We start from the raw sequence: 16,173 nt of genomic DNA on the forward strand, positions 1-16,173 counted from the left end.
CATCTTAACAAAACACAGTATTGTTGTACCCACTGAAGCCACCTGGGTAAGCAAGGAAATCGCAGGACTTTGCTCCCAATGGCTGCCTGAATGATGGAGAAAAATTACGCTGTTAGGCCAGGGTTCCAGGGAGATTAGTTCAAGTGGGGATCAGTGTGAGTGCCACTAACCAACTTGGCCCCCTTTGCCTGTGATCTTGAGTGGGGACAGTCCTGCCATGCTGCACAGCTCCTAGAGGCACCATCACATGGTGTTCTCTGAGCATGGCACCCGCCGGAGCTGGGGTTGCAACAGCCCCAGCGGTGGGGATGAGGATTAAGTGAGAGAGCACATGGGAAAATTCTACAAATACCAGGGATCGTTATTCCCAGGACCTGACCAGTTTCTCTGCTGTGTTGCAGGACATCTTCAGAGGCACGTTTAGACAACACGAGAAGCTAGCCAGCACACACTTACCTGAGTAACAGTAACAGCTTCCAGTTACTAAAAGCTTCCTGTGGACAAAGCACACGACATACCTCTTAGCTAATGTAATCTTTGCATTCTCCTCTAAAGTAACTCTACTCATTATCCTCATTTTATAGATGAAGAAATTGAGGCCTAGAGAGGTACCCAGGCACATGAGAGGCTTGCAAGAAATAGTAATTAACATTTGTTGAGCTCTGATTACGAGCAATGCACTGGGCTAGGTACTTCAGATGTATTAAGTCATTTGATCCTTTCAACAACCGCATTTTACAGATGGGGAAACTGAGGTTAAGTAAATTCCATACTCAGAAAGGACTTAATGGAATCAAAGGGATTATGAGAAATGAGATTAATTATTGAAGACATGACTGGGTCTGTGGATCTGAGAATTGTTAAAAGGAAGGATGGTTCTCAGAGAGCTTATGTCACTTGCCCAAGTCACGTAAGGACAGATGCAGGAATTGAACCCAATGTCAAAGCTTGGTCTCCTATCCACTTGACGTACAGTCTCCTCCTCCTAAGAATGCCCTAAGCCAACACAGTTTTTGAGCGAGTTTATCAAGGTAGAGGGAATTGCAGTCCATCAGCTCTCAGGGAAGTTGCATGTCACCACCCACCTTCTCCACTCCATGCTGCCACCTGGACATGTGGACATAGAGAGGGCTCATTCCATTCGCCCATCCCCACATGACCCCGTGCTGCCCACAGGCCAACAAACCCCACCCTGGGGCGATGTCCATGGACCCCTAGAAGCCCGTGCACGTGTTCTGTATTCCTCTCTTCCACTGGTGTCTGGGAGATACACAGCCTGCACCAGCCGCAGGCGCCTCTCCCTCACTCTGCCCACCAGAAACAAAACCATCAATCCCTGACTCCTCTTAAAAGCATCTGAGAGGCTCTGAGACTCAAGGCCTTGCTAAACTTCTGTTTATACTATTTGGTTCTGCTCCAGAGCCGTAGTGAAGGTGCTGGGCCGTCTTACATATCATAGGCTGGGTTCACTTAGAGCCCGCACTGGTGCTTTCCCTGAAACGCCAGATTATTGCCGTGGTTATCTTCAGCTCTGGTCTCCCAGCAGTTCTGCAGTTGCCTGGAGAGGTGCCCCCAGCTGTGTGTCTACGTTTTGAAGACTGTGTGAGCTTCTTCCCCTGGGAGATGGTGAGGGATCAGAGCTGATGCAAAGAGACCCACTTCCACGGCTTGGGGAGTCATCCCCCTTAGCCTTGACCTCACTGTCAAGAAGCCATTTGGCCTTTAAGACCCCTGAGAACCCGTTAAGTTTATCCCACTCGCACGCCTGGCCCATCCATCAGTTCGCCATCCCCTCTCTCACCATGAAGAGAGAACACAGTTATAGCTGTTCATAAAACCCAGAAAGTCTATGAAATTCTCTTGGAAAGGCCTGCTTCCCTGATTTTTCTCCTCCATCCTCTCCTGCTACTGGAAGGGGACCCCAAGAATCCAGAACAGGATTTCAAGGATGGAAGAGCCTTGGAGCTACATCTTGTAGGAATGGGGCATCTATTAGTAATGGCAGCGAACACTTGCACGGTGCTTACACTGTGCCAGCCACGGTTCCCAGGGCTTTAGAAAAGTCATTTAATCTTCACAGCTGCCCTATGATGTGGCTGCTATTGTTATCATTCTAGGAGATTAAGGCACCCAGAAGCTTGTCGACTTGCCCAGGGTCATTTACACAGCTAGGAAGTGGCGGAACTCCAGTGCCCACAACCTGCATAACCAGGCAAGACTTCAGCCCTGCAGGGAACGTTGCATGAGGCTGGAGAGAGGAGGCTGGTGCCCTGTCACCGGCTGTTTAGCACAGCAGGAAGCTCTCACATCTCCTGACTTTGAGGAATGTGCAAGGACCATGGTCTTAAAGAGCTAGAGGTTAAGTAAGAATTTCTTTCATTGTAGGAGCCCTTACTTTGTGCCTGGCACTGTGCTAAGCACTTTATCAGACATATTCCTTATAAAACCTCTGAAGTGGGCACCAGAAGCATTCCAACTATGCACATGGAAAACCAAACTTGAAAGTAGCTGAGTAGGCATCTCATGCTATACTGTAGAGTAGTTGTTTAAAGATAGCTAAGGTTTACAAAGATGATCATAAAGACAATACTCATGCTAAATATATCCTGTTTTTTTCCAAGATAGCTAGAAAATAGCAACTATCTGTTGAGTGCCTATTATTATTCTTTGACTCTCACAACAGCCCCAAAGGGTAAATATTATTATCTTTATTTTTCAAATCAGGAAATTGATGTTTATAAATATTAAATATATTACCCAAAGAAACTTTGGAAGCAGCAAGATGAAGATGCAAATCTAAATGTGTCTGATTCCAAAGTCTAAGTCCTTTTGACCGCCCTACTACAAGGACACACACACACACGTGCACATGTGTGTGCAGGCCACGTACCTGTGTTGTTTCCAGTTCTCACATTCTGTGGATTCAGGCAGAGAAAGGAGCCAGGCATGGCTGGTCGATGCATGGTGGTGTTCTATCCTGAGGTGACAGACCTTGGTTCTGTCAAACTGTCCCTTGTAGTAATTCCAAATCCAGGCCTCTCTGTCCCCAAACTCCTTCCTTATCTTGGCTGGAAAACAGCCAGGCTCCCAGCAGTATGCCCAAGTAATAGCTTAAGGGTTTTTTTGTACCCACTGAAATTACTGAGACAAAATTCCTTTTCATAGCCACCAGCCCAGTCCTAAGACCCCTGGAATTGCCTCCACCCGCAGCCACAGGGGAAATGGAGAGGACACAAAGGTGATGTTGAATCTCCTAGTGAAATTCTCAGAGTGCGTGGACTGGGGGAGGAAAGCTCCACCAGGGGCAGGGCAGGGGGAGGAGGAAGATGGAGCGGGAAGACCTCAGCCAAGACTGTGCTGTGTGCCAGGCACTCACAGTTGTCTTCCTTAACCTTACAGGGAAGCTGCCTCCACTTTGCACATGTTACTTCTACAGCCCTGAACTCAGGCTCATGTCAACTCTATTATTTTATTTGTCTTAAGGATGGTTCTAAGGACATTGTCATCCATTTAGGGACTTCTTCGTAAAGTCCTTAGGGATTTCTTTTAATAATTAGTGTTAGATATAAACACTGGTGAAATCCAAATCAGGTCTGTATGTGAGTTAGTGATGTGAGCAATGTCAGATTCCTGCTTTTGTTCATCGTGGGTGGTTATGTAAGACATTGTCATGGGAGAAGGTGGTGAAGGGAACACAGGAAATCTCTGAACTATTGTTACAATTTCCAGTGAGTCTTAAACTACTTCAAAATAAAAGGTTATAAATAATTGACAGAAAAAAAATACTAGAAAGTGTTGCTTTCCCTAAAAATCCTGGTGTGTAAGTTCTCTGGTGGAGAAAGTTCTGTTACAGAATAAACCTCCCCTTTAACTTCAGCTACCAAGAATCTCATAGTCCAATTTAAAATTCATTCCAAAAGTACCTAATCTGTTCGTGTTCTTTTTTCAAATGTTGGCTTTCTGCACTTGTTTACCTGTCCCGGCTCCTGACTTTTCCTCCTTGTTTTTATATTACCATCATTTTATTACAGGTACGCATATTCCTTGTGAGGCGCTTCAAATCTTTTATGTGCAAATACGTAAACTGACAGAGTAATTAGCTAGTTTATGAAATATTTATGTGGTTTTTTTGGTTTTGTTTTTTTAATCATCCAGGAATTCTGTTTTACCATAACCTAAGCACTTACCTGGATTCAGTTCTCCCCCTCCACACAGGATTTTGCCCTGAGAGGCACACACAGGTTTCCTGCACACCGGGAGTTTTCAGCCTTGGGGAGGACAGGCACCAGGCAGAGGGATGCTCAGCGAATGAGCAGCATGGGCTGACACCTTTTCAGATGGCGTGTCCCTTAGGCAGGACCAGCCTTAGTCGGGTTGTCACTCTGCCTGAAGTTCCACCTTCACAGGTAACTTTAGGTGTTGGATGGACATTCAGATGTCCCTCTGGGATGGAAACGGTTTTAGCAGCTACTACCAAGAAGGAGGTACTTTGGAAACACATTTTAGGAAAGTGCCTTCTGTGAACAAACATGGGCTCTGCACTGCTGCACGTACAGGTTGTTGTTATAATTCATTCCACCGTGGACCCACTCAGACTCTCAACAGACCTGAAGCAAAGCAAGTACCCAGCATGCCAGTCACCCACACAGGAGGGAGGAAAGCAGAGCCAGCCTCTCGGCAGGGGTAACACCCTGCAGCCCCACGTGTCCAACAAGGTGGAAAGAGCACGAGAGCTTTGAAGGTATAACCTCCGGCTCTACTGCTTACCAGTAATGTGAACATTGATGCTTCTTGCTTCCTCTGTGAGCCTCAGTTTCCTCATCTGTAAAATGAGGGTTAGATAGCCCAGCCCACAGATTTATTATAGGATAAACATGCAGTAACCTGTGTAAAGGGCCTGCCACAGTGTCTGGCATGTTGTTTGTACTCACAAGTGTTCAGTCCTTGTCCCTTTGTCAATAACAGGAGCTAACATTTGTTATATTCCAGGTACTGTTTTAGGTTGTAGCAACATAACAATAAAGAAAATGGTATCCCTGCCCTCGAATGGATGACAGTATTCATAGGACACTTAACTATGTTCATCATCCTTTTGAAGCCTCACATCGGCTCTGCGAGGCTGGTAATATTGTCGACCATTCCCATTTTATAGATGAGGACAGTCGTCTGCTAAGAATGGTGGCAACTCCTCTCAACTGCAGTGAAGGGGCTGAATTAAACATGGTAAAGGAGCTCTTGGGATCTGAGGACTGGGACCTAGTAGACTGCACTACTGTGGGGTGTAATGGAGTCTCACTACATGGAATTTTAAGAAAACCCACATATATAAGAGCTGTTGTACTGGGAGGAGAGCCATGTGATGGGAGCAGCCCCAGCCAGGGCCTGGAGAGTCAGAGGATGTTGAGTATTTCTTGTAGCCTTCTCTTTCCCATGGCTCCCTGGTTCTCTTCCCCGCAGGTGTCTGCAGCAACACCCTGGGGATAGCCTGCCCACGGCCAGCATCATCCTCTGCTTCCATGATGAGGCTTGGTCCACCCTCCTGAGAACCGTGCACAGCATCCTGGACACAGCACCCAGGGCCTTCCTGAAGGAGATCATCCTTGTGGATGACCACAGCCAGCAAGGTAGCTATGGGTTTCCTCCAGGTTCCCTGGGGAGGCCTGGACTCTTGGGGGCAGTTAGCATGCAAAAGATCAGGGAACCTATTTTAGGCAAGGTTCCCAGATGCAGACCTCCAGATTAGGATTTATATACATGCAAGTAACTTACTAATGAAGAGTCCCAGGGGAAACCAGCAAGGCAGCGGGGGAGGCAGGACGGAGAAGGGAAAGAAGCTGAGCAAGGAGAGGTCCTGGGGAGGGTTGCTTCAGCCTGATGCTGTTTGGGGAGGGGGTCTCTCTCTCAGGCTCCAGTCTCCACATAGTCCGATAAGCTTCTCCCAAGGACACTCATAAGAATCATAAGAGGGAGGCTACTGTGAGTGCTCACTGCCTCCTAGACCCTGGGTGAAGCACTTCACACACATTAGTCCTTAACTCATCATTGTTTAGCCCAACACACTCCCTTTCCAGATGAGGAAACTGAGGCCCAGAGGCCCAGAGAAGAGAAATGATCAGAGCTGAGCCATGCCAAGTGGGGCAGAGTCAGGCCGAGAACCCAGACTTGTAGAATCTGCTTGAATGCTTCCTTTGATGGGAAACACTACTGGGGAAGCCCTCCCCTCCCCAACGCCTGGCTTCTAGGTCAGTGGTTCTCAAACTTGAGCGTGCACCAGAATCTGCCGGTGGGCTTGTGAAAACACTGATTGCTGGGCCCACCCCACAGTTTCTGGATCTGGGGTTGGCCTAAGAATCTGCATTTCTAACAACTTCCTAGGTGATGTTGATGCTGCTGGTCCATGGACCACACTTTAAGAACTGCTGCTCTAGTCTCTGGCTTGGGGCATAAGGCCTACATTTCTGGCTTAACTAAATGATCTACAGAGGCCCCTCCTGGCCTGTGGGAAGATCAGAATGCTCCGAGGGAAACTGAGCATTTGCATTTTTTGAGGGGAATGGCAAAGACAGGATGGAGTGGCAGTGCCTCTGTTAGTTCTTTCTGAGGTCCTCATATTGGGAACTTACCCAGGCTGGCATGGCAGTGAATCAGACAAGCCAGAGGCTCTGGGGATGTGTGGAGTTAGTGAGGCACATCTGGCTGGACACTAGGACAGATGTACAGGTACTGCACTGGGCTGAGTTAGCTGGTGAAAGTGCCCAGAGGCTTTCCAAACCTTCATCTGGGGCAGGGTCCTCCCAAGAGCACACCTGTGGTCCCCCCATCAGCTGATGAACAGTATTTAAGTGTCCCTCGGGAGTGCAGGAAGTGGAGGAGCTGGTCCCTGGGGATGTGGGGCCACCTCCAATGTCCTCAGCCCTGACCAGTCGCACCAGAGGATATCTGGATCCCATGCCCAGCAAGTAACTGCTGCTTCCTCACCAGCTCTCCCTCTGCCCCTCACCATTAGGTTAGCCATCTGTCCAGTGGCCCCACATTTCCTGCTGACACTGGGGTACAAGGCCTTTCCCACAACCAAGGGCACCACTGGCTCCATTTGTCCCCAGGTCTCTCTTCCCTGTGTGCCTGCCAAGACCCAGAGCCATGACAAGGGCCACCACACACTGTTCTCATTCAATCCTCATGGCCACACTGAGGGGCAGGGCCTACCAGCCCTACTCTATATATGAGGAGAACTGAGACACAGAAAGATGCTGTGAGTCGCCCAGAGCCACCCGAGCTGTTGTCAAGCTGCTGTCACTCAGTGTAGTATGGTATGATGGAATCAGCTAGACATGCTTCAGGTTATTCACCCAGGGTAATAACACCCACACTGAATCATTCAATCACAAAGTGCATGTGATGCCCAGCCCATGACAGACCCTTTCTTAATGGAAGTCATTACTATTGCTCTTTCCTGAGAGGAGTGACTCAAGACCACACCAACTCCTTCTGAGCACTATCCCACACAGTCCTGTGGTCTTACCTGCTTCAAACCTCTCTGAGACTGTCAAACCACCGGTGTGGTCCGGAATTTTTTCCCTAATCTATTCTTAATCTATTGCTAGAATTCTATATAAATAACACTAACAAGTCTGTAGTTAACAAGGTCAGTGATCAGCCCAAGCAAGGCCTCATGAAGTAACGTTTGGTGGGAATGTCAGTGAGGGATTATGTTTGGCTGCATGGAACAGAAACCTGCCCCAGTGGCTTAACCAACCAGTAGAGGTTTATCTTTCTTACAGTACAGGAAGCCTGTAGGTTGGCAATGCAGGACTGGTGTGACAACCCCACAATGCCACTGGGGATTCAGCTCCTTCTGCGTTCCTTAGAGTATGATTTGGGCCTCTTGATCATAATAGGGCTGCTCCACCTCTGGAATCACATACACATTCCAGACAGGAAAAGGGTGAAGAGCAGATAGGTAGAGGCCAGCCAAGTTTGCCCTTGTAGAAAAAAATCAGTACACCAAGAGTTTTCCCAGAATCCTCTTGTTTTAGCCCATTTTGTGCTGCTATAACAGACTACCTGAGACTAGGTAATTTATAAACAACAGGTTATTTGGCTGCAGGTTATTTGGCTAAGTCCAAAATCAAGGGGCCACATCTGGTGAGGGCCTTCTTGCTAGGTCATAAATGGCAGAGCGCATCACATGGTGAGAACGTCACGAGAGAGAGAGGGGAGGGGACTGAATCATTCTTTGTAAGGATGCCACTCCTACAATAAGAGCATTCATTCATTCATGAGGGCAGAACCCTCATGACCTATTCACCTCTTAAAGCCCGCCTCTCAACACTGTTACATTGGAGATTAAATTTCCAACACATGAACTTTGGGGGACACATTCAGACCATCGCACCATTCATCTGGTATATTTCTACCAGAGCTGCCACCAGCAGCAAGAGAGGTGAGTGCTTTTAGCTGTCCTGACAAAGTTCTGTGAGAAGGTGGATGGAGAGAATGAATGCTGGGGAAGATGACCAGCGGTGTGCAATACAGTGGCGTCACTAAGGGCTGCTTCTCACATATGCAAACTCAGACATTTTAATAGCGCGACTAACGGAGTTCCCTCTTTAGGGAGTGGACCAGGGCTAACTACACAGGACTGCCTGTGGACTGGGGAAGTGGGGAAAATTCTTGGTTTGGGCTCAGTTCTGTCCAACACACGTGTAATGCATGCTACTGTGGACCGGGCCCTGCACTAGGGGTTGGAGCAGCAGAGATGTGTGAGGAGATGCAATCCCCACCCTTGGGGGGGGGTCTTAGTCCATTGGGAACTCTCCATTTCTAAGACTTCATGAAGGCCACTGCTTCTCTGTGAACACATTATTCCTTCCATCTCTGCTGCCTTATTCCTCTTGGTACACAAGTGTGCACACAGACACACACACACTCACACACACAGAGTCAAGTTTTTCTCATCTTAAACACAAAACCTAACAAGCCTCTCTCATCCTTTCCATCGCCTTCTCCTTAAGACTCTTCCTCTCCCTTCCCCTATAGAACCATCCTTCCTAAAATGCTGTCTAGTTTTTCACCTTCCACTGTCTCTCTTCATGCCACTGCCTTGTAGACTCACCCCACCACTGCAATGAGATCTCTTTGGTCAGCAGTGACCTATTTGCTGCCAAATTTAATGGATCCTACTGCCCCTGACTTCCTTCACCACTGCCTCAAGTCAGTTCCCTAGAAGCAGAGCCTGAGTTGGGGATTCATGTGCATGTGATTTTTTGAGGGTGTACCCTCAGGGAAAACCTGTAGGGGTATAGGGGAGCAGGAGAGACTGAGGAAGGAGATGAACAAAAATGTGGTTTCAGGTGAAGTCCAGCCATGCCCGATCCTGCCGGGGAGCTCTGGAGTGTAAACTGCACTGCAGAGCCTGTCCTGCTTTTGCACCCATACAATGGTCAGTCATTGACACTGGGCTCCTGGGGCCAGGGGCAGTGTCCTGCATGATTTGCTGGTACTTGCAGGAGAGGCAGTTCTAATACCCAAAGGCCAGTCTCCAGGGAAGTATGCAGATTGCAATTAGCAGTGCACTACAGCAGCTGGGGACATGCAAACCAAACCAAACCAGTCACAGGAATCCCAGGGACTCTGAGTGGGGTGCCAACAGTATCTGCATTTAGAGAACATTAGCAAGTTCTCTCCTCTCCTGGTTTTATGACACCATCCCTCCAGGTTTTTACAGCATGTTACATCTTAACACAACCACACTGTAATAATGTATTAGATTTGGGGGACCCTTGTGCTCACCACAACTTCAAGAGAGAAATGCTGACAGTGACCCTAGTGATGGTCATCACATCCCACTGGCTATGGCATCTGGTACTCCACTGACCACAGCCTTGTCGATTCCAGGACAACTCAAGTCTGCTCTCAGTGAATATGTGGCCAAGCTGGAGGGTGTGAAGTTGCTCAGGAGCAACAAGAGGCTGGGTGCCATCGGGGCCCGGATGCTGGGGGCCACCAGGGCTGCCGGGGATGTGCTGGTCTTCATGGACGCCCATTGCGAGTGCCACCCTGGCTGGCTGGAGCCCCTCCTCAGCAGAATAGCTGGTGACAGGTAACTCACCCCCTGGGGTCCGCAGAGCGAGAGGTGGGACTGGGAGAAACAGTCTACAACCTCTGCCACTCAGGGAATGTCAACGCACCATCTGAGAAAGTGCCTGAGTCTCCACCATTCGAAAGTGATCTATTCCTTTGTGCTTTTCAGGTGTTTGAGCCTTTTAAGCATAGGGAATTAGAGTTGGAAGGGAGCTTAGAGGTCTTCCAGTCCACCTACCTTGTTTTATAGATAAAGAAACTGAGGCCCGGAGATCAGCTTCTGTGAAGTCACAAATACTTAAAGTCCTATTAAGTTGCATGGGAGGGCTAACACCTTACCACGTCTGTCATGATGGAAATTCAGAAATTTTAATCAAGATTGTAACATAATCTGGGGAAAAAATATCTCTAAACTACATTAGGCCGTAGATTACTCATTCATAAAATGAAATCATTAGATTCTGTGATCATTAAAGTTTCATGGAGAACTAGCATTCTTTGCTTCTGTGGATTACGTAAGGAGTCTCTAATTTTATAACTAAGTTGTGCCCTGGAAGCATGAAGTTAGAGAGGGTTGCATTACATACCTATGAGCCAAACATCTTAACATTTTTCTTGACCATTTCTCTGTTCTCCTTCCCTTGTCTTGCTGCCATTTTCTTTCCCACCTCCTTGCTCAACTCAAACAGTTCCTAAACATGTTTGTCCACCATTTCTTTTAATCTGAAGATTTCATGCAGGAAAACCAAAACCTGTTGACAAGCCCACCCAGGGCCATCTCAGGCACACCCACTTGGGGCCCAAGTAGGCCTGTCAAACAGTAGGACCTCAATATATGGTTGTTTTTGATGGTGCCCAGCCAGATAGGGCCGATGCTAGGACCAAGCCTCATCACTTCTGTTCTTGCACTCCTACCAGTGGTAAATGTTTAGTGTTTCATTTGAAGTTGGGGATAATCACATATGAGAAAATTCCTGGACAACATAGGAATGGACCCTGGAGGTATAGGAGTTAACATTCTATCAGATGAAAGACATCTTAAGCAACAGAAAGTAAAATGATAATAGTCCAGCGGTTTCGTTTTAATAAAGAAGAGCAATCAGAACTCTAGTGAAACCAAGATGAATTAATTCTGCCCAGTTCTGTGATTCAGATTGCTGCCCACTCCTGCCTTACATCACATAAGAAAAGGAGACGTGCATAAATTCAGCGCCAGACTTGGGCAAGAAGATGCACAAACCCTACAAGCCTGCTGTTTTAGTCCGTTTCTGTTCTCATAACAAAATTACCTGGAACTGAGTGATCTTTAAGAAAAAAAAATTTATCGCTTACAGTTTTGGAGGCTGGGAAGTCCAAAGTCCAAGGAACACTTATGGTGAGGGTCTTCTTGGTGGCAAGAGTGATGCAGGGGTCTCAAATGGCAGAAAATGGCAGAGCAGAGAGAGAGAGACTCTCACGGGCTCTCCTTTTAAAGCCCTCAGAACCACGCCCCTGACCACCATTTTTAATCCATTCACTACTGCACAGTCCTGCAATCCAATCACCTCTTCAAGGCTCCACCTTTCAATTACCATAGTAGGACTTCCCACCCTCAACACTTACAGTGGGAATTAAGCTTCTAATATATGAAATTTAGGGGACACAATTCAGTCAGCCCACAGCATCTGACAACTTTGATTCTGTTTCATGCAAAGGACTATCTCAAAATCACAGTGACTGTGTATCATTGAAGTCAGACCCTAAAGTTGCTCTTGTCCATTCTCCATCTAATTCCCATCTGAGTGTCACAGACAAATGGGTCTCAGAGCGACCTTGAAGATCATCTCTTCCTACCTCATGATTTCACTGTTGAAAATCCTGAGCTCCAGGGAGGGCAAAGAGACCCCTCAGGGTCACACAGCCACTTGACAACTGGGTTGTTTTCTATGCTTCTTTTGTGCGACATTTAGGAACCCAGTAGTTCATGGTAATAAGACTTATTTATTTATAATCTTAGCAGACTTCTTTCTGAGACTTCCCCTGTGAGGGGGCTCTGGCAGGTATTTTGACTCCCACTTCATAGAGGGGTAAAGGGAGGCTGAGAGAGGTGACATGATGTGTGAGGGCACACAGAGAACTAGGAGCTGAGTCAGGTCTTCTGACTCTGGGTCCAGTGCTGTTTTTATTAAGCATAATTTCTCCTTAAGACTTGGAGAAGCTGGTCAGGAAGAAACATTAGTCATCCCCAACCCCACCCCTGCTTGTGGGACTTGTGTTAATTCACTGATGTGAGTCCCTTGATGTCTGCTTCTCACATTGGTGCCACCTTGCAGATCTGGATTTCTCACTCTAGGCTGAGGGAGAAAGGGCAATACCTCAGTGTCCTCAGCCGTAGATAAAAAGGGACTGCCTCAAAAGCCTTCTAAAATTAAGAAGAAATTCTAACTTTGTGTATTCTTCCCCCATCCCCTCTTTACCAAACATTTCTTCCATTTTCTCTATCTCTCTGTCTCGCTCTGTCTCTTTCTGTCTGTCTGTCTCTCTCATACACACACACGCACACACCCTGGGCCTCTGATCTTGGTGTGTTGATCTTGGCTTCCTCTCTGCGTCCCCTCTCTTTTGTGTGACATGGCTATCTTTCCTCATCCCTACATCTTATTCATGGCCTCCTGTCCATTCTGTTTTTTCCCAGCCCCAGTGTCCAGCTTGTAGGCCTCGGCAGGTAGGCTCTGAAAGAAGAGCTACCTCTCTGGTCTCTGAGTTAGCATCCCTCCCCACTCCACACAGGGATGCTGTGAGCTGCGGCCTGGGCAGTGGCCCCTAGCAAGGTTTGCTTCACTCCCCCAGGGACTTTGCCCAAGCGTTTCTTCTGGGCTGCCCAAGACAGTTCACCTCATGTAAAACAAAGCCGTGGAAGCCATTAGTGCAGCTCCTAATAGCTGCTGCTCTTTCAGAGAGGAAAGGGGACCCAGGTGTCTCTGAGGCCCATGTCAAGGGACATCTGTCACCAGATGAGGACCCAATGCCCCCAAAGCAGGGAAAGGTCTCCAAGAGCTTTCACTAAAAAGTTGAGGTGGGAGTGGTGAGTAAACAGTGTGATAAGCCACAAGTCAGCTATTTCAGAGTCACCCTGCTCAAAGAATTCAGAGCCTGGTTACCAGCTGTGTTCCCTGTCCCCGCCCATGGAGCAGGTCCACCACTAGCCATATGGCAACTTTGTTTGAAGTGGTAGAAATCCCTTCCTCATGTTCTTTTACTCTTTTTTTCCTCCTACTCCTCAGAAAATTTGTCATAATATACTGATTTTGTTAGAATAAGACATTTTAAACTGATAAGAACAGATACTACACTTGATCTTAGCCAAAAGGCCGAGAAGCGATAGAATAAGACATTTTAAATGCCAACTGCCAGAAAACTGTCCAAATAAATATGCAGATTTACAGCATCTGTTATGTCAGAGGTGTTCTCCAGGGTGGAGGAGTGTGACAACTTCTATAACTGTGCATAGCAGCCCTAGGCAGAGTCTGTCTGGGAAAAATTGATTTTAGGGCACACACTCACAGAGACATACACTTCCATACACACCACACACACGCACACACACGTACACACACACCCGGGATTCCTCAGCAGGTCCGTGATGCATAAGCCACTCTCTCAGTTGATGCATAGTGCTGGTGTCTGTGGAAAGTCCCACGAGACTTTGAGAGAAATCTCCAGATCTGTGAGGTGGCACCAATGTGAGAAGCAGACCTGGGAGGTGCTGATTGATGGCTGGCCTCTACGTAAGGTAACAACCATGTCGCTGTCATATCCAGTTCCCGACTGCCTTGTGCCGACTGCCAGCTCTAGTACCCAAGCCAAGAAATAGATGTCATAGCCCAAGAAAAATGAAGGTTCCTAAGGAGAAAGGGACAAACTTAGTAGGGGCTGAAAGACACCACCATCTCAAGAGGTTGGCCAAGTGGTCTCCCATTTGAAGATTGGTCAGGCTCCTATCTGAGAGACATCTAGTCATCAAGGTCACCTCGTGCTCAGCCAGGGCTGATCCTGCTCAGCAGAGAGAACCAAGGCGGGGCAGGGAACAGAGCACCTGCCATCCCTCTGCCCTTCAGGGGTTAAATGACGGAAGGGGGTCTGAGGAATCCTGTGTGTGTGTGTACGTGTGTGTGTGTGTGAGTCTGTGAGTGTGTATGGAAGTGTATGTCTCTGTGAGGGTGTGAGCAGGTGTGTGAGTATGAGAGTGAGTATGGAAGTGTATGTGTGTGTGTGAGTGTGTGTGTGTGTGTGTGTGTGAATGTGTGTGTGTGTGGGCGTGCATGTTAAGGAGCAGCACGGGATCGAGATGCCTTCCAGCTCCTCAGAGGGAGCAGCCTTCTTTGGGTGTGACGCCCCAAGGAAACTCTCCAGCCCCATCCTATTTCACACCCCTTGGCATGACAAGTCCTCAAATCTGTCCCTGGAAGAGCCAGCACCTGAGCAGCGAGAGCTCTGGAGAGATGGAATTCAGAGACTTCTGCTGCTCAGCGTGAGACTTTCCACAAACACCAGCACTATGCCTCAACTGTCAGAGTGGCTTATGTGTCACTGATGTGATTAACCTCACAGATTTCAGTTAACCAGTCTTTGTTGACAAATTGACTGCCTGTTTGTCTTTTGAAACCCAAACACTTGACCTCCTGGAACATAAACAGGCTTAACAGAGGATCGACCTCGTACTTGCCTGAGAGGCAGGACTCCATGCACAAGTGAAGGACTGATGGAGAAAGCAAACACTCCAAGCTCCTTCCACCTCAAACGGGGAGCTTTGCTATTTTGCTTTAAGTGGATTTCCAAGGCACATATGTAGGTACAAAAACACAAAGCTAAATATAAGACTGAGGAGGGTTTTTTGTTTTAATTAATCACCCTTTGAGTCGCTAGACTGCAGTTACTCACTAATTCAGATCTGCTTAGGCAGCCACAATAGTCCATGGGAATAAAAAACAAAACAGAAAATATGGCTCACTTCATTTATTGATATTTTATTCTTCATCTCTACCTGAAATATACTCAAGAAGGCTCATGATTAATCACTTATGTACCCAGTTAAAATTGAGGAAAAACGAGATTTCAGAAAAGAAGGTTTTGGGAATCAGGGGTAATACAGTTATTAGAAGTGAGTTTTACAAAAGACTTTGGGCTTCCAGAAAGACAATGCAAAAAGAGAAATATGGTGAATTTTAGAGTTCTCATTTTTTGATAAAAAAATAATGTACACTTTTTGTCAAGAAGTACACAGCACAAAGGTCTCAGGTGAATTATGTGGATGCTTGAATGCAATTTCCTTTCTTCTCTTGTTATGATTGCTGAAGCTGGCACAAATTTGATGTGATTCTTCAAAACCCAGCCACATGGTTTTCCTGGCTCTTGATTCTGAATTTCCACGAAATGTTTTGCCAATAGCCAAATCCATTCCATCTGCCCAATCCATTCCAGAGTAAGTGAAGACTTGAGAGGGGGTCTGGGTGTCCTCCTTTTCTCTTTGGTGTTGCTTCTCAGTTTTCTTAGGTCAACTCAGGGTACCCCAAAATAGCAGAGACTCAGAAGGATTAATTTCTCTTTGCCTTTCAATGTAACAATGCGAAAAGGGCAGGAAAAGCATATCAAGATGCTTGCTCTAAATATAGACCCCTGGCTCCTTACGTCAACTTCAGTCACTTAAGGCCACAGATTGAAGCAGATAATTGAATCCCTGTATCACCCTGGCCCTCTCCATATGACCTGAGCTCGCTCCAGCCCTGCCTATCTCCAAGATGGATGGAGCAGAGATTGAAATTGATGGGAGTATAAACACAGCATGGTTGGTGTCTCTCCTTCCAGAAATCTCACTTCTCTTAGAGTGGTACCTTCCAAATGCCCCTTAGCCCTAATCCATACTGTGGTACAGATTTTAGAAGTAACTAACATGAGAGGCCATAAAAAAATGTGATTGAGATATTGACTAGGTGGAGAGCAGCTTCTGGTCTACTCAAGTGATTACCTGTGTGAAATTTCCTACCTGTACCAATTTCCCACATCACTCCCTCTGAGGTCATATCTCCATGCTATGCAAAAAAAAGGGGGGTG

General features: G+C 47.1%; 1 protein-coding gene and 1 non-coding gene across 4 annotated transcripts in view; one reads left to right on the forward strand and one right to left on the reverse strand.

Moving 5' to 3' along the window:
• Positions 1–16,173, forward strand: part of GALNT15 (polypeptide N-acetylgalactosaminyltransferase 15) — a 48,939-nt gene that overhangs the window by 15,018 nt on the left and 17,748 nt on the right. For all 3 annotated transcript variants that reach the window (XM_063114023.1, XM_063114024.1, XM_063114025.1), the window contains exons 2-3: positions 5,458–5,624; positions 9,898–10,102. In XM_063114023.1, the coding sequence (XP_062970093.1) occupies positions 5,458–5,624; positions 9,898–10,102 (372 nt within the window). The remainder of the gene's footprint in view (positions 1–5,457; positions 5,625–9,897; positions 10,103–16,173) is intronic.
• On the reverse strand, positions 13,252–13,445 carry LOC134391462 (U2 spliceosomal RNA). Its single transcript, XR_010024992.1, has one exon. It is a non-coding gene; the product is annotated as a U2 spliceosomal RNA (small nuclear RNA).

This window comes from Cynocephalus volans, chromosome 11 (genome assembly GCF_027409185.1).
Source record: "Cynocephalus volans isolate mCynVol1 chromosome 11, mCynVol1.pri, whole genome shotgun sequence".
Classification (NCBI taxonomy): domain Eukaryota; kingdom Metazoa; phylum Chordata; class Mammalia; order Dermoptera; family Cynocephalidae; genus Cynocephalus; species Cynocephalus volans.